General features: G+C 41.8%; 1 protein-coding gene across 1 annotated transcript; it reads left to right on the top strand.

Annotated features, from left to right (window-relative positions):
* The first annotated feature begins 2,096 nt into the window (after positions 1–2,096).
* SIRT1 (sirtuin 1) lies at positions 2,097–18,511 on the top strand. Its single transcript, XM_035138729.2, has 9 exons — positions 2,097–2,654; positions 3,486–3,602; positions 4,633–4,874; positions 6,467–6,619; positions 8,482–8,629; positions 9,144–9,223; positions 10,754–10,940; positions 11,266–11,841; positions 16,528–18,511. Exons 1-9 carry the CDS (start codon positions 2,108–2,110, stop codon positions 16,839–16,841), a joined length of 2,364 nt encoding a protein of 787 aa, XP_034994620.1. The 5' UTR covers positions 2,097–2,107; the 3' UTR covers positions 16,842–18,511.
* Positions 18,512–18,818: the final 307 nt, after the last annotated feature.

Below are 18,818 nucleotides of genomic sequence, written 5' to 3'. Positions count from 1 at the left end.
ATTGGTGAATAGGTAGAAATTGAGAAGTAAGTTACAGAGCAATGTTAATAATAGAAAGCAATGCAAGTTATACCAATTTCAGTTACTAGTGGCAAACTCTGTTCAGGGTGAATTCAGAGGAATTTGCCTTATGGCACCCTTTGTGAAGGGTTTTTTATCCTGTCCTGCTCCTGCCCCACTCCCCAGAACATGCCTTTTGGGGAACTTGCACTCCACATTGGCTGCGCTGGGGTGAAGTACTTGTGCCAGCATATCACCAGCTTAGCCATGGCTGAACCAAGAGACCCCCAGGCTCACCAAATCCAAACTCTCTTACCCTGACAGATCTTGGGTTAGGATTATGCTGGAGTCCTAATTATTTAGGAAAGAGCGAAAATACAACATCTGCATGTTGAGATGTCTGCATAATATATTAAGGTGACAGGTATCTATTTACTGTATTGAAGTCCTGCTAGAAGTGAAAAAGCTGGTCAGGTTATTTATACACCAAATTCAGGAACAAATCAAGTGAAAAACAGCTGGCACAGACATACCCTAAGGCAATTTTAGTGGGTGGGTGAGTCCTTTGGAAAGCACCCAGTGTGACTATAGCTATATCTTTATGAAACTATTTAAAAAAACAAACAAACCTGAAAAACAGGTAAATGATGCATTGAAAGAATTGTCATGTCTACAAGTATGGATTACAATAACAGTAAATATGTCAGGATCTTAACCTGAATTGACTTGTGGGTGTTTTCAACTTGAGGGTGCTAAACCTATGAGATGCCATGCTTGGCATCTTTCCTTTGTCTCCTTTACAAACAAATTCAACCTGAAAATTATGTTTAAGAGGGCAAAAAATGGTTAACTTCTACTGCGCTCTGTTTGTTTATAGATTTATATTTATAGAGATGCCAAAACAGGAGCTATGAATCTTACTTAAAAAGCAAAAGGAAACCCAGAACAGCGTGAAAAATCATTTGCATTCCTAAACACGTTCCATCTGAAGCCTGTCCCAATTTATTTGGCGTCGTGTATATCTGTAGATGACTTGCACAGGATGCTTAATTAGTTACCTACCTATTTTTATCTGCTTTTTATGTACTGTATAGCGTTGTGGCGCTTAAACTTTGCAGCTTTACTTTACATTTGCATAAAATGTAAATCTTTAAAGTATTTAAAACGTAAGCATTTCAGTGGGAGTGTTTCCAATCTACAAGCTGATGCTTATTTTAATGAGTGCATTATTAAATCCCACCTTTAACTGTTTTAATGTGTGTAGTATTTCATCCTGCCGAAGGCGGCGGCCTTCTGGTGCCTCTTAAGGCCCCTCCCCTCATGACCCCTTTCCAGAGCTTGCTGAGGCTCGCGACCCACTACCGCCCTTACCCTTCTTTACAGCCTTTGCCTAGGCAGAGCAGAACCCGGGAGCTGCTCGCCCACCCATCCCTCTCTGCTCCTTCTTGGCTGTGTCTTCAACGAGTTGCTGCGTCAGCGTCTTTCCTCCCTCAGTTCTTTTGTTTATTCCCCTTTCGCTTTTATTCATTTTTTGGGGGTGGGTGGGGGAGGTGACACGCCAAACAATACAAGATCATTTAACGATCTTCTCCCTATCCATGTTCACTCAGAATTAAATCCCACTGAATTCAAAGGGAATCCTCCCCTACCCCGCCCTCCATAAGTTACGTTAGAATCCAAAGGAATTCGTTACGGTATTTTTAGCTTCAAGTTTTATTATTAAAGATTCGACAGAATTTGGGTGAATTCTTCTTTTTTAAAATATATAAAGAAGTCGGACACGTCAGAAAAATTCTGGGGGCGTCGTCACGTGACTGCGGACTCCGCAACTTACGGTAGCTGTCTTATTTCGCCCCCGCTTCCCCCCACCCGCGCGCGCTCGGCGTCACGTGATCCAGTTTGTTGTTGTCGCGGCCCTACGCTGGGCGACTGCCCGCGTGGGCGTCGACGGGGTCACGTGACGTGTTTAAATCTCTCTCTGTGTGTGTGTGTGTGTGTGGTGCGGGAGGGGGGGGGCTGTCTTTTCCGTCTACGGGGAAAGGTGGGGGGTGAGAGCGAGCGGGCGGAGAGAGAGAGGGAGGGAGGGAGTAGTTGCTCCTTCTCCAAGATGGCGGACGGGGAGACGCCGCTCCTCCAGTGCCGGAGTGGCGGCCGCGGCAACAGCAGCGACGCTGTGTCAGGCGCCTCGGAGAGCCCGGAGCCAGCTGTGAAGCGTCAACGCCGGGGCTCCACTGACAGCGCCGGCCGGGCCTGTGCGGCCGCGAAGGAAGCCGGCGGAGAGGCGGAGGCGCCTCTTTACATAGGAAGCGCCGCCGAGGAGGCCCTGGCGGAGGAGGAAGAGGTCGCTGCTGCTGCTTCCTCTGGCAACAGCGAGCCGGGAGAGGCCTCGGCAGCGGTGGGAGAAAGAGGAGAAGAGGAAGACTGGAGCTGCACGGGCGCTGGGCTGAGGCGGTGGGGCCTGGCCCGAGAGGAGCCGCCGCCGCCGCAGCAGCCACTACTGCAGCAGTCGCCGCCGCCGCCGCTGCTGCCGAGGTGGTGGCCGAGCCAAGGGGAGGGAGCAGAGGCGGCGCCCGCCGGAGACGCGGCGGAGGCGGCCATTGGCTGCGGGGCGGCGCAGTGTTCGAACGGCGCTGCGGAGGCGGCCGCGCGCCCAGGTGAGGAGCCGCTCCAGAGGCGGAGGGAGGGGACGGCAGGTGGTTGCAGGGCAGCGACCAGGTCACGGAGGAGCAGTATCAGCACCGCTTTGCCTGCTCTTTAGCGGCAGGAGAGTATCAGTGGCAGGGAGAGACCCGAGAACACTGGCATCCTCTTGTAAATGGGAGTCGCGCTGTCGGGGCTGGGGGAAGTAAAGATGCTGCTTAGTCCTTCTACCTCCCTCCCGCGCTCGCTCTTCAAGAACCGAAGGCCTTGGGAAATCCTCCTAAACACAGTCTTAATGTTTGCAGTAATCTGTGGCTCCTCCCATCCACTTGTCACCGCGGGAGCGAGTGGGGTGGGGGAAGAGAGCTGGGAGAAGGCGACTAAACGAGCAGCCCGGTCCTATACACGTTTGCGCTAACTGCATATAACTTGCAGCCTTGATCAGCAGCCTGTGCCTGGGAGGATAAAGTTGACCGAAGACGGTTTCACTTGGGCTGAAGGTTTGCTTAGTACGGTAGCAAAAAGCTAGTAATCCCATGCAGAACAGGGATCTTGAGCAAGCTAGGTTTTTCTGACTTCTATGGCAAGTGCATCATGTAGAGGCGGAGCACCCTCTTCTATGCAACTCTTGAAGATACAGAAGTTAAAGCAAATCTTGCACACATATTATTTCGATGGTACCTAAAGCTTACATAAATGAGTATGAATGATGTAAACATGATTAAAGCCCAGTTTAAAAGGAATCTTCTGTTACTTCCTGTAGGTGAAGTACAGCATAACTTGTTTTATATGTGATGGCACTACTTTTATCTGATAATTGTTTTTCTCTGTTTAATGTCTTTCAGACAATATGTTTTTTAGTGATGAAATAATTGCAAACGGCTTCCATTCCTGTGAGAGTGATGAAGATGATAGAGCCTCTCATGCAAGCTCCAGTGATTGGACTCCGAGGCCACGTATAGGTAGCTATTTAGAATTCAATCTATGGGTTCTAATTAAATATCTTTTAAGATTACACCTTCATTCTTGCTTTTATATTTGTGACACTGTTGTCTTTACTTCATGTAAGTCTGAACAGTGAGTGGTTTGTTGAGGTGCCTGTATATCTTGCTGTTTATCTTTGCATGAGTAGGAGTTGCACCTTGGAAGAGTAGTTGAGTGGCAAATTGCCTTGCCCCTGCTTCTATCCTTCCATATTATCACCTCTGCATTGCACAGAACTGTAGAGTGCTCTATCTCTTTTTTCAGCTCTAAATCCAGAATTGGCAATTGAGGGCAAGCAGCCTTTCTGAGGTGCAAGCCTGAGCAGTGTGTATGGAGGTCCTTGGCTGCCCAGACAAGAAGACCCCCTCTCACAGTTGCTCATGTGGTCCAAAGGAAAGGAAAGCAATACATTTGGCACTAGCTTGGCGGCAGGAGTTGCAGGAAGGAGGCATACAAGACACCATCCAAGCGCCTTAGGGACTCCACTCCTAATTTTTGCAGGGTTTACTCCCATGCCTTTTCTTCTCCCAAAGTTGTCCCGCAAGGCAGCAGGTACAGATTGTTCCTCAGGGTTTATTCCCGAAGCCTTTTCACATTACATGTAGTTTTGTGATTTTTTTTAATCGATTTTTTTCTTTGTTTTATGCAGCAACTGAGGTTGTAATCTGAATTGGGGATTAATTCTGCCCTACCCCTTTAATTGTTTTCTTACTGAAAATAATCTCCTTAGCTGCTTTTACCCCACAAAGGAAAAAATATATGGGAACCAATTATCCTATTCGTGGGATTAATACAAAAATGCTGTGGTTATTTGTTGCTCACAGGATGCCTCACCCATAATGCCAATGCATGGCCTTTTGTGTGCAGTACATTACATGTTTTTTCAGATTGGTATGCTACTTGCTCTGTTGAAAATGTGATAAACATAAAAAATGTTGCAGAATTTTCTCCCATCAGGTTGAATATTCTGCATCAGCCAGATGACAATTGCTTCATTTTCTATTACAGGCCCATACACTTTTGTCCAACAACATCTCATGCTAGGCACAGATCCACGTGCAATTCTGAAAGACTTGTTGCCAGAAACTATTCCTCCTCCTGAACTTGATGACATGACGTTATGGCAAATTGTTATTAATATCCTGTCAGAACCACCTAAAAGAAAAAAGAGAAAAGATATTAATACTATAGAGGATGCTGTGAAACTACTACAAGAGTGCAAAAAAATAATTGTCTTAACAGGAGCTGGGGTATGTATCTAATGTTAAATAGAATAAGTGGAACATTATTTGAGATTTGTATTACTGTATTCTGATGCAAGAATGTGGATCATGTGAATGGATTGCTCTCTGCTGTGCTGCGGTAATGCTAGAGTTGCTCCTGAGTTGCTCCTTTTTCTATATCCAACACCAGCAAGGTCTGGTTGTCCATATCACAAAGCTCACAGTTCTTAAGAAAATATTTATATCCCACGTGCCCAAATATGCTTAAGGAAATATATCTGTGTGCCCTAGTGGACAAATAACTGTGAATGTTGTAGCAAATGCAATGGTTTTAAGACCATGTATGGGCAACAATTCTGTACTGCGGCCCAGATTAAACTAGTTACATTTGTGGGAGCCAGTGCAACAAGTGCCATTTGTGTGTGTCTCCCCAATCAGATTTGGAGCGGTGAGAGAACTCCTAGAACAGTGTGCGGTGGTGGGGGAGGGGAGAGCATTCCTCCAAACAAGCAGACAGAGTCTCATTGTGCATCCTACAGAGCACCTGAGCAAAGGGATGAGCAACTAACTTCTATCACTACATGAAGGAACATTTAATTCCCTTGCTCTGATACTGTAACCACTGACCTTTCATTGAGGCACTAGTAGCTACCCTTGTTTCTGTAGTTCAGGTACAGTGGTACCTCGACGTACGAATACGATTTGTTTTGTGGCCGTCTTCGTAAGTCAGGGTTTTCGGATGTCGAAGTGTGTGGTCGGCGCATGCGCGAAGCGCGATTTTGCACTTCTGCGCATGCGCCGGTTGCATGCGCGGTGAAAAGACTTCCAGGGTTGTCGACTTCGGAAGTCGAAACCTTTGGAAGTTGAAGTGTTCGGATGTCGAGGTATGACTGTATATGCAAGTGAATCTTCAAAGGTAGGTAGAAAGGCTAAGGAAAGTAACTAATTTCTGGTAACACACTACTTTTGGCCAGCCTCCAGGTGACTGAGGAAGCAGAGTATTTGCAGCCTATTTCCAAACCATTGTAGAATCATATAATTTTACAGTTGGACAGGACTAGTAAAGCATTTGACAAAGTTTTAGGAAGTAAGTGGTAGAACTTGGCAGTGATGCTCATTTGTATCATATACAATGACTTTAGTTGGAGTGCAAGCAGAAGCTTGTTCTGCAGCAACTAATGCCCTGAATAGAATCACACTACCTACTTTCATTTGTCTGGAACCAAGATGATCCCTGTTAAGAAAAGTCTTACTGGTTTTGAAGTGACTGAACTGAAACGTTAATTAACTCTGTCGTTCTCTAGCCTGTATGCATATTGTGTTGGATTCTCATAAATAGTTTTGCTATAGTTGTAAGTGGAATTTCCTAATCTGCAGGTTTTTTAGGTACCCGAATAATGGATAATTTTTTAAAAAGTAATATTTTATTTGCCAAAAGAAAATAAGCAAACAGTTGGGGTGTGTGACTATTTTTAGTTAATTATTTAGTTATTTAAAGCATTTATAAACCGCTCACTGTTTTAAAAATCTCTAAACATTAAATTTTACAGTATATATTTTACAGCAACAAATGTTATAATATACAATTGATCTTTATTATGGTATGTAACCCATTTCAGGTATCTGTTTCTTGTGGAATCCCTGACTTCAGATCAAGAGATGGTATCTATGCACGCCTTGCAGTAGATTTCCCAGATCTTCCTGATCCTCAAGCAATGTTTGATATTGATTACTTCAGGAAAGATCCAAGGCCATTTTTTAAGTTTGCAAAGGTGCCTTTTCTCTCTTGCTTATATGAAAAACAGATACATTTAAATAGCCTATAATCTTTATGTATCTAAAACAAAGACAGTTTTCCACAAAGCTGTTATGCCCTTACAAGAGCAAAGGGGCACATTGATTATTGCACCAATATGAAATCACAAATAATGATGTCATGTTTGCTTTGTAGTGTACAGTGGTACCTCGGTTTATGAACACAATTGGTTCCGGAAGTCTGTTCATAAACTGAAGCGTTCATAAACTGAAGCGAACTTTCCCATTGAAAGTAATGGAAAGTGGATTAATCCGTTCCAGACGGTCCGCGGAGTAACCGTTCATAAACTGAAGCGAACCTTTCCATTGAAAGTAATGGAAAGTGGATTAATCCGTTCCAGATGGGTCTGTGAAGTACTTAAATTGAAGCGTTCATAAACTGAAACATGGGTGTAATTGGTTCCGGAAGTCTGTTCATAAACTGAAGCGTTCATAAACTGAAGCGAACTTTCCCATTAAAAGTAATGGAAAGTGAATTAATCCGTTCCAGATGGGTCCGCGGCGTTCATAAACCGAAAATTCATAAACCGAGGTGTTCATAAACCGAGGTTCCACTGTACAGTATTTGAGTAATAATCAGTGCTTTCTTTCTCTTGTAGTGGTTCTTATTTTTATGGGATATAAAGTAACTAAAGAAGCCAAAGTTTATAGAGTAACTATCACTGTTGCTTCTCCTATTAAGAAGGCACTACTCTTTTTTTTTACTCGATACAGTAGCAATATGCTTATAACAAATAGGTGGAGTCCACTCATACACAGTTTTGAATACAATCAAATGTTTAAATGCTATTATGATTTATGACTTTACAATAGCATTGCATACACTGAATCTTGTTTGATGGTGGCGGGTGGGGAAAACAAATTTTCTGATGGTGTATTTATATGCCAAGTTGCGGCAGAAATATTTTTGGCTTAAACTTAAGGCATCCACCGAAAAAGCAATAATATTGTTGTGGAAGCTTTCCACTTTATAAACAAATTGTATTCTTTCATAAAATTAATAACATAATTAGTGAAAATAGCACAAGCTAAATTGACCAACTTGAATACGTACAATGCTAGTAAAATGTAAAATCAAAAGCTTTTTCAATGGGTTTCAATTATATGTGATTTCACTGGTGCGCATGGTGCCTCGGAACATAACTCCCACGTAAAAGGGGGCTGCCTGTATAGTACAACCTATAATTTGGGGATCTTTCTGGCTGTAGGATTGTGGATGCTAAATAGCTTTTGTTTTCACTCATACTTTTAATGATCAACACTGATCAACAGTTGTAATGATCAACATTTTTTGGGCTTGGAAGATGCACTTTTTCAGAGGAATGGGTTGTATTAAGGTTGTGTGCATGGAGAGTACCACTCACAAAGTTGGACTTCCCCTTTCTCTCTTCTCCCTGTGCTGCCTCAAAATACCCTTTGAAGGCTCCTGCAGCCCTCTGGAGCAGATTTTGAGGGTCCCTGGAGGTCTTCAAATGAAAGGATAGGAGGGGGAAGTTCTGTTGCATGTGGAAGTATGCTATGCTATCAGAATAGCAGCATTAGACATGACTACATATTTAAGCTGTGCACAGCATGTCATATGTTCAATGGGGGGTGGCAGGAGACGGTGTATATATTTTCCTCATTTGAGTTAATGATGTACAGTATGTTACGGTAGTAGTATTTTCTCCAAGGCGAAAGGTTAACATAAATTACAATCAGTTTAAGAAAATGTTGGTTCTAGTAAGCAATAGCTAATGTATGGTGGCTGACCTTTAAACAAAAACTGAAATGTGATATTAGCAACAATTTATTTTTCACTTTTTAAAAAATTCTACAGGAAATATATCCTGGACAGTTTCAACCATCTCTCTGTCATAAATTTATAGCTTTGATGGATAAAGAAAAAAAACTGCTTCGCAATTATACTCAGAACATAGATACACTGGAACAAGTGGCAGGAATTCAAAGGATAATCCAATGTCATGGTTAGTCAATCTTAAATTCTTTCTAAATCTCATGTTAATCTTAATGTGCATGATAGTGGATACGTGGAATCTTTCAGCAATTTGCATCATCTGTCACTTGATTAGTTCCTGGAGAATATAGAATGAGATAAATGTTTTGAACTGTACATTTATGAATACAGCTGAAAAGGATTGTGCTTCTGCTCTTTGACAGTGAATTCTATTGCAGTGCCCCCATAGATTTTCAGGATGAACAAATGAAATAAAACAATGGGTGGTTTTCAACATACTTGGAGTAGACCCATTGGAATCCAAGGGTTTGCTTACAGTGGGCCTAATCATAAGTATGACTAACATTGGATATCACCCAGTGAATTTTATCAGCTAAGTGTGAACATGCAAATTAAGTCATATATGTTTGTATGTGTTCCTATTCTCAGATCAGTATGACTAGAATAAGCTAGGTCGGTTAATATTTGAATCCAGACAACTGCATACATCTTTATTTGCTTTCTGGTGTGTGTATGTGTTTCAGGTTCCTTTGCAACAGCTTCTTGCCTCATCTGTAAATACAAAGTTGATTGTGAAGTTGTTCGAGGAGACATTTTCAATCAGGTAGGAATAAAACCATAAATACTATCAGGTACATTTAAGGCTGCATTCATCAACAGGCTTAAGAAGTAAGACTCATTGAGCTTAACTCATCTGTGCAAACATGATTAGGAATGCACTGTTAATGAACAAAAAGTATGAGTGTTAATAATTATCAGATAAAATGTTATGCTTACATCTAGAAATGTGAACTGTAGCAGTTCAAGAATTCAGTTTACATAGAAGCAGTTGTAGTTCTCCAGACAAGTGCAGTTCTTATTATCATTGTTGCATGCCACTCCAATTTCCAAGCAGTGCGAGATTCCAGGGGTTCCAGGTGCTTACCTAGGGGTTCAGAAAGCCTGCCTGGCTTGACTGGCATTTAACACTTGCTGGATCCAGGGATTATAGGGGTCTGGAAGCCTCCCAACCCCAAATCTCATAACACTATATTTATATTTCACCATTGCTTCATAGCTGCCAAGTTATCCCTTTTTTACAGGGATTTTCCCTTATGCTGAATAGGCTTCCTCGCGAGAAAAGTGAAAACTTGGCAGCTATGCATTGCTTCAGTTGAGGTCAAAGCAGCTTGGAAAGATTCTTCAAAGTAGAATATTTCTTGTAGGCTAGTTCAGCTGTGACTCTTGACCTGTCATTCACTGGAGGACACTTCAACTTTTATTTCCCTAAGTATTTTAGCTCAGCTGCCTAAGATAAGAGCTAGCAGTGTCAGGATGCTTTCATTCCACCTTCCATTTGGGAAGGGAAAGTTTCAGGGATATAATTTGCAAGCTTTGGGGGAAAGACTGAAGCAGCTTTGGGGGAAAGACTGAAGATTAGGATGAGGGAATCTAAAGGATGGGGGTCTGGAGACAAGGTGGTTGAATCAAGGATGCATAGTGACAGTAGACTGAGAATTGGGAGGAAAGGCTTTGTGAGACTAGGAAAGGAGGAACTAAGGCACCCCTAGAAACTACTACCCTGAAAAATTAATATAAGCCTGCTAAGGGGCTAGTAGCCTGGGTTTCCATGCTGGTTATGGAAGCACATGACTCTAATGTTTAATTGATGCATCTTCATTGTATGCATCATAATCTGTTTCTGTACAAGAGAGAGAGAATACATATGTGAGGCAATCCTTCACAAAAGTGATAAATATGCAACATGTGCTGTGCTTCTCTTTGTTGGGACAGATGAGAGGAAATATTTGTAAATTATTCACAGAATAGTTCTCTGGGAAATTGTAATCTCTAACATTTTCATGAGTTTAAAAATAATTTGTTCAGGTGCTTCATGAAAAAAACTGGTTAAAGTATTCGTCTTCCTCTATTGAATATAATTATTAAAGAATACAGTTCGTACTTGCATGTCATCAACAGTTTTGTTACACTTGGAATATTATTTAGAAAAGCTTATAACATCGGACATTTTTTGTAGCAATCTGAACTTCTTAATAAATCTGTTGCAGCTAATGTTTTGACCCAGTGATTTGTGCATTGAACTTAGCTTCTATAAAACTAAAACTAAAATAATAATGCAACCTTCTGTATGCAGGTTGTTCCTAGATGTCCCAGGTGTTCACCTGATGAACCACTTGCCATCATGAAGCCGGAAATAGTGTTCTTTGGTGAAAATCTACCTGAGCAGTTTCATAGGGCCATGAAGTATGACAAAGATGAGGTTGATCTTCTCATTGTTATCGGGTCTTCACTTAAAGTAAGACCAGTTGCATTAATTCCAAGTAAGTGTTGATCTTACTCATCTCTTGGGCATAGGGAGGGGAGCCTCTGTTTCAGAATAAATATATAAGGAGCTTCCATACAACTGACATGCTGTACAGTGCTGGAATTATTGAATTTAGAGAGCTTTTTAGATCTGGGAGGAATATAAGAGCAAGGAGTGTATTTATCTTGCATACTATTAAGTAATATTGCAGGCGCAGAATTCTAGGTCACTTTTTAGTGCATTTACAAGTAGTTCCTAAAACTAGTTGTCACATTTGTTAATAACAGTTGATATTATATTTCTGTAACATTCATTTTATTTTATTTTTCTTAAACATGTAGGTTCTATCCCACATGAAGTGCCTCAGATTCTAATTAATAGGGAACCATTGCCTCATCTACACTTCGACGTGGAGCTTCTTGGTGACTGTGATGTCATTATAAATGAATTATGTCATAGATTAGGTGGTGAATATACAAAACTTTGTAGCAATTCAGTCAAACTTTCAGAGATAACAGAGAAGCCTCCCAGACCGCACAAAGAATTTGAAATACATTCAGCTGAATTACCACCTACTCCTCTAAACATTTCTGAATATTCTAGTTCACCTGAAAGAATTGCACCACAACATTCTCAGGTGGTACGTTCAGAGCAATCTTCTGAATATAAAGCAGGAAATTCTGATGCTTCCTTGGAGTCTAAAGAGAACTGCGTAGAAGAAAAAATTCAAGAAGTTCAAAACTCTTTAGAGAATGTTGAAAGTCTTTCTGACCATCTAGAAAACCCAGAACATGTGAAGGAAAATGGATCTAACCAAGAGGAAAACAAAGAGAGAAGTGAAAAAACATCTGTTGAAACACTGAGAAAATGTTGGGTTAATAGATGTGCAAAAGAGCAGATTTGCAAGCGGCTTGATGGTAAGTGCTTAAATAATTTGCAAACACCACTACATTCAAATTAAACAATAATTTCAGAGTATTAAACACAGCAATTTTGTTTTGAAGAATTCAGTCAGTAGTGAACAGCATTTTGTAAAAATATCCTGATCTTGCAACCAGAGATATAAACAAAAACATGTACATCCACTTCAATAAAAAATACTTAGATTTATGTTGGTGCAGTACAATAGGAAATCTAGAACAAATGAATGAATTCCTCTGACTGAACCAGCTGATTACTTCAAATGTTTGCAAGCTTTCAAACTACATGTAGGCAATATAAACTGAATTTACTTTGTATGCTTCCAAAACTAATGTCTGCATTTCTAATATACTTGTTTTATCTCTTTGCTTTTCTGCCTTACAAAGCTATTGTCAGACCCATATGAAATGAGATATCTATTTATAATTATACCCCACTTTGTCGCTGAAGGTGATCCTATCCGTGGCTGTGGGCAAAAACAAAATTAGGCTATTTGTAATAAAACCATGTAGTAATCTTTGTTTTGTTCTAAAATGCAACAAATCTAGAAAGGCGGATGGGAAACATTGATAAACACTTATATTTGATGAAGTTGTGCAGTGCTTTTAAGTCAACTCCCATCACCTTCATTTGGCATGACTATTAGTCAAGGATGATGGGAGTTGTAGTCCACAATAACTAGCATCACATAGGTTACCATTGGTTTCAGCAATTAGGCTGCAGTCCAAACCTCTGATCTGCCACAGGTAGGGTGACAGGGCCGCACTATCCCTCCACCCAGCCCCAAACAGCTGTACTGGGGAATAGCCCCCAAACAGGATGTGCCAGGGAGGGGTTGAACCAACCAGGGATACCTTGGATCCCAACTTGGCCCCACTGCCATCACACCAACTCCAGGCTGCCAGAGTACAGGTGGGGGTCTGCTTGTCTTCCTTTATTCCGCCCCATCTGGGTTGAGTGGTGGAACCACAGATATGGTGACTCCACCACTCCATTATGCCCCATGGCTACCCATCTGAGGTTGGGATAGATCTGAGAGTTTTTCTAGTGGCAAGTACTATTTTTCTTTTTATATGTCCAGCCTTTCTTATCCACTTGTATTATAATGCTGCAACCCTGTATCCCCTTAACCTAGACTAAGGATTATTGAGTTCAATGTGGCTTACTTCTGAAGACTTATACAGTGGTGCCTTGACCTACAAATTTAATCCGTTCCAAAGGCACCTTCGTAGGTCTAAAAATTCATAAGTCGAAAAGCGCCATTGGAAACGCAATTTCCCATAGGAATGCATTGGAAATGGAAAAATTTGTAAGTCGAAGCAACCCCATCTAAAAATTTGTAAGTCGAAAACTATCTAAAACCGCCGCGGTTTCCGTTCGGATGTCGAGAAATTCGTAAGCGTGCGGCTATTTGCCCCACTCGTAAGTTGAAAAATTCAGTTGTCGAGTTGTTCATAAATCGAGGTACCACTGTATAAGATTGTGCTGTCAAGTACGTTATGGGCGATTCCACACAATCTAAAAAGTGGCAATGGAAATGGCACTTCTGTGTGTCATGTGAAGGGGAGGGGAATTTACATATCCCTGTGGATTTCCCCCCTGCATCTCCCCACAGGAAATATGCACATCTTTTGTTTCTCTTCCCCCTCTTCTTTCCCCTCCCTCATCTTTTCACAAAATCCAGAAGCAGCAAGAGGGGGAAGGGTCAGTTGAGGTAATCCTCAAACATGATTTGCAGGATTCGAAATTACTTCTACACATTTGAGCAGCATTGTTTGCCTGATTAGGACATCATGACAAAATTAAGTTTTGCTTTAAGCAGGAAGAGGATCTTGAGTGCATTGGGGGGGGGGACACGTGAGGCAAAGTCTCACTCCTGAAAATCTAAAACAAGGTTAGAAGGATTATCTAAACCAACCCAAATTTTAAGATGCAGACTTCTGTTACTACCGTGTTTCCCACATTTTAAGACACCGTCTTATATTAATTTTACTCAAGAAAATACGCCTATGGCTTATTTTCGGGGGGTGTCTTTTTTTAAAAAAATTATTACTGTAAGTACCCCTTCTTACCGCGGCCAGCATTGCTGCTGCTGGGTCCCGCTAGCTCAGGGCGCACAGCAAGGAGGACGCCTCTGACCAAAAGTTTAAGGGGGGCGTGTCGGGAAGTTCCATTTGGCAGGGGGGAGTTGGAGGCACAATAGTCCTCCATTGCAGGGCCTTCGCGGTCCCTTCCAATTCCACAATTCTGTGAAACCGGAGGACATCATCGACAATGGTGGCATATGACAAAGGCGACGCTAAGCAAACCAAGCCGAGAACGGATGGCATAGGCAGAAAAGTCCCTCCTCCCCTCCTCCCCCGACGCTGCGGTGGACCTGCTGGCGGTGCTGAGCGGGGGGCCGAGGCCGTAGAGCATGGCTCGCGCAGGTGGCTGGAGCGGGAGCGCAGGGGCTGCCGTGGGGCTGAGCTGCACCATGCAGGCATCGCTGCTGGCGTTGCTGCTGAGGCTGGCGCCGGTGGGGGACATGCCCATGCCTGTGCCCGCAGCAGTGGCGAGGGTGAGGGTGCTGGCCAGCTCGGCATGCTGCGCTTGGCTGTTGCTGCGCCGTGCGGAGCACCGGATCGAGGAGCCGGTCTGCAGAGTTAGCGCCCAGCAACGCCGCACGGAGCATCGCCTCCTCAATCCAGCACGGCGCTGCTGAGCGCTGACTCTGCAGACCGGATCCTCGATCTGGTGCTCCGTGCAGCGCTGATCAGTGCTGACCCGGCAGGTCGCCGGATCAAGTACGGTAAGCAGCCTGGAAGCTTCCCAGGGTGGTGGGAAAGAAAGAGGGAAAAGATGTCGGCGGGGAGAGAAAACGCGTGAGTCCTCTCCCTTTCTTTCCTGCTTAGCCAGCTTGTGGGCAGGCCGAAGCAATCGAGCCGACGTCTCTAATGACAGAACAGCTTCTGTTATTAGAGACGTTGGCTCGATTGCTTCGGCCTGCCCACAAGCTGGCTAAGCAGGAAAGAAAGGGAGAGGACTCACGCGTTTTCTCTCCCCGCCGACATCTTTTCCCTCTTTCTTTCCCCCCTCCCACCACCCTGGGAAGCAACATAGGCGAGGATCAATTGCTTTGGCCCAGGGGTTGCCATTTTACAGGAACAAACAACGTGAAAAGAAAACAGAAGCAACAAGCCCAGTCAGCAGTGCCTCCCTCCCTCCAACTCCCCCCCCCCCGCCAAATGGAACTTCTCGACACCCCCCCCCCATAACTTTTGGCCAGAGGCGTCCTCGGCCCCGTTCCCACCTTCGCTGCTGGGCGCCGACCCTGCAGGTAGACCTATGTCTTATTTTCGGGGTATGTCTTATATTTTAAAAATCTTAAAAATCCTGCCATGGCTTACTTTATGACTACGGCTTAAAAAAGGGGAAACACGGTACCACTCCTTCAAGGCATCTAAATCAACTCAATTGCTGCAAGAAAAACCTGAAAAGAATTGGGAAACTTGCTTTTTCTCAGTTTACAAGGATTGGTGCACATGGCAGTAGTTTTCAGTGCCAAGCTATTTATATGAAGCCATTCCTTATATGTGAGTTTTCTCCACACCTTCCAATTTCTTCTTCTTTTTGCAGTACCATATAGAAATTGACTTGGTATTTGTGGTGGCTTTCCTTGTAGAAGTTGTAGTGTGCACACCAGCACCAAGCTTCTGGTTCCTGTCTGCCAGATGTGAAGCATGGATATGTTTTTTGCATTACAAATTGTATTAGTATGGAACAGTATGTTTTCCTCAAGTTCAGAATGTCTAATAGTATACTGGAGATAAAAATATGATTTTCTGAGTAAAAAAGAATCTCACTTTAGATGCCTGGAATGGGAGAGACTTGCAGCACAAACAGGTTGCAGCAATACCAAGAGTTGTACAGGCCTTTTAGTGTTGCTTGCAATTGCACAGCCCATCAAAAATGGTATTTCTGTCAACTTGCTTTTAATAAGCCTTTAGGCAGTAAGCTCTGAAGTGATTGCTGTATTTCTTTGATGACAGTCATTGGCACAGTCTGATGTCATTGCTTCTTAAGATGTATCTTTGAGAAAAGTAAAGGGAAAGAAGTGGATTGTAGACTTCATAATTAAACCATAGGAATTAGTTACACAGTCATAACTGTTTCCCTTCCCTCAAGATCTTTGATTGTGGCCACCAGTAAATGAGAGTGGAAAGGAGCTCTTCCTTTGAGACAATATTGGAATGTGTACATTATGTGTACACTGAAAAACATGGAGGGGGATGCTGATGCTGAATAGTGAATGCCTTCATATGTTGCTGAATCCAGTTAAACGCATAGCACAGGCATCCCCAAACGTCAGCCCTCCAGATGTTTTGGACTACAATTCCCATCATCCCTGACCACTGGTCCTGTTAGCTAGAGATCATGGGAGTTGTAGGCCAAAACATCTGGAGGGCCACAGTTTGGGGGTGCCTGGCATAGCAGCATGTAGTAAAGCCTTTAAAAAGGGATTCCATAGTCCACAACATGTGAAATTAAAGTGTAATAAATTTTAAGTATACCTATTTCCTTACCTAGAAACAGTAGTGTTTAAAATAATGACAACCCATAAGCATTAATGTATCACATTTAGGACTTCTTGGGATTATTAATGCTGAAATAACTATTCTTGCTAATCAAACATGTTTCAGGTACCCAATACTTGTTTTTACCACCAAATCGCTATATTTTCCATGGTGCTGAGGTATACTCGGACTCTGAAGATGATGTCATATCCTCCAGCTCTTGTGGAAGTAGCAGCGATAGTGGGTCCTGTCATAGTCCAAGCTTAGACATAGAAGACGAAAGTGAAATTGAAGAGTTCTATAACGGTATAGAAGAAGAAGATCCTCCTGAGAGAGAAGAGGAGAATGGATATGGAGAAGATGGAATTGAGCTTCAGGAATCTGAGTCTGTCTCGGTAAACGAAGCTGTAGGATTTGACCATTCGACAGACAAACTATAAAGTAATTACTGACTGGTTTCAGGAACTTTCCCACCAGCATTAGCAGTTTTGGCATGTTGAAATGAATGTGTACTGAATTTAGAGCAAGGAAAATATAAGGATGTAATGTTTATAAGCAACTAGAATAGATTTTCATGCATAGTTTTCTAACTTTTCCAATTAAATTCTATAAAGGCACACTCAACACTAATCTTTTTGAATTTTGAAGGTACTAGGTATCTTTTTACTGTCACTCATTCATTTTTATTAAGTTTAATCTGTGTGAGCTGTGTGTGTGTGTACATATACAGTATTTTTGCTTAACAAATTTCAACCTTTTTTTTTGAACCATTTTGAAAAAGCCATTGGAATGTTAATATAATATAAAGGGAACAGCTAATCTAGACCAAAGAATGGTATTTTCACGCCTCTTGCTTTGTAATACTTTGATTTATTCTCCCCCCCCCCAGCTCTGTTGCTGCATAATCTGTTTAACACTGATAGTTCCCCAAAAATTAGTATGGCAGCTATGTTTCTTAACATTAGTCTTCATGTTGAAATGCATGTGAGCATATTGGAAATTACGCATTATAGTGAATACTTGGAAATCCCTGACTACTTTGATTATTAAAAAGTGCTACTGCAAAACAAAAATCTTCCTGTGGATATGTAATAGTGCCTATTGGCTTGCAAAATTTTAGCAAAATGGTGTTCAGTTAAATAGTAACTCATTAAACTTTTTTGTGACACACAAAGGGTAGGTAGAACAGGAAGTCAGTATACAAAGCTAGCACTTAATGTATAAAATCTTTTGTGAATGCTGCCAAAATGTGAATATGTAAATGTACTGAAGGTGTGTATATAATATTCAGGATATGGGAGCAGGCTTCAAAAGAGCTTCTGTATTCAACACAAACCCTTAAAAGCGGAAACTTAAGCTTCCAATATAGAACAGAAAGTTCAGTTTAAGCATAAGTTTAAAATATGCTGTTTGAGGACAGGCTTCTGTTTTGGATAACTTAATACCACATGTTGGTACTGTGTTATACAAAAAGCAGCTACAGAAATTGGCCACAACGCTGCTTCTTCAAGGCTGCCTTCTAAAAGTGGATGTCACACATACTTCCAGCTGCAGATTGTTTCCATCTTCCACATTGTGTTTCTTCACCCTGTATTTAATAGTAAGTTTTATGTTTATTCTTGAAACCACTTTTCAACCGTATCCCAAGAGAGCTCTGCCAGTTATTGATCATTCATGTACATTGCTTTAATATTTATTCCATTTTGAAATATGTAAAGTGGTTGTCCTTTTTAAGCAATTAATACATCTGTTCCGTAACAATAGCATAAAAAAGTGTTAAGAATGGCCTCCTGTGTTCATCTGAAAAACATTGGCATGTTTTCTCATGGTCCAGGTTCTAAATAGCAGAACCTGCTAGACTACACTAAAGAATGCAATATGTTTAGCTTTGCTTGCATGTCAAAATGTATTTGTGCTATAGGAGATATTTTAAAATGAAAATATTTTGTTTTTAAATTATTTTTACAGTGTGGATTATTTTATGCTTTTATATTGTATATAGTGTCTTTTATGTAACCAACTGGCAAATGTTTTGTAGAAGACTGTTTTAAAATGATCTGGCTCTCTTCCTGCAACTTTTGAAATACAAAACCAGTGTTTTATACTCGTATAGTCTGTTTTAAGGTCTATTAAATTGTCGTTTAAATTTTGGTTGCTGTTAATAATGTGTGTAGAAAGCCTCTCACTCCTCTCTTGCAACTTCTTGTTTTACCAACAGATATGAAATACAATACAGCTTGTGGAAAGTATACTATGGTGCTTCTCCACTTAGGGTTTCTAATGGATGTGAACAACACCATGGCTGGCTTTAAATTTAGTCTAAGCTTAATGTGAGACCGATATGATCTTTTGAGCAATTTAGACCAAGTCTCCACCAAATGTCTTAATTTTTCATTTTAAAGAACGAATAGGACCAC

This window comes from Zootoca vivipara, chromosome 5 (genome assembly GCF_963506605.1).
Source record: "Zootoca vivipara chromosome 5, rZooViv1.1, whole genome shotgun sequence".
Taxonomy (NCBI): domain Eukaryota; kingdom Metazoa; phylum Chordata; class Lepidosauria; order Squamata; family Lacertidae; genus Zootoca; species Zootoca vivipara.
This window is presented reverse-complemented; position numbering and strand designations above follow the sequence as displayed.

Excerpts from the sequence above, each read along its gene's own strand:
- SIRT1 (XM_035138729.2), top strand. The coding sequence starts at position 2,108 with ATGGCGGACGGGGAGACGCCGCTCCTCCAGTGCCGGAGTGGCGGCCGC. Across the intron at positions 3,603-4,632 it reads GACTCCGAGGCCACGTATAG|GCCCATACACTTTTGTCCAA; the intron begins GTAGCTATTTAG and ends TTTCTATTACAG. Across the intron at positions 11,842-16,527 it reads GATTTGCAAGCGGCTTGATG|GTACCCAATACTTGTTTTTA; the intron begins GTAAGTGCTTAA and ends AACATGTTTCAG.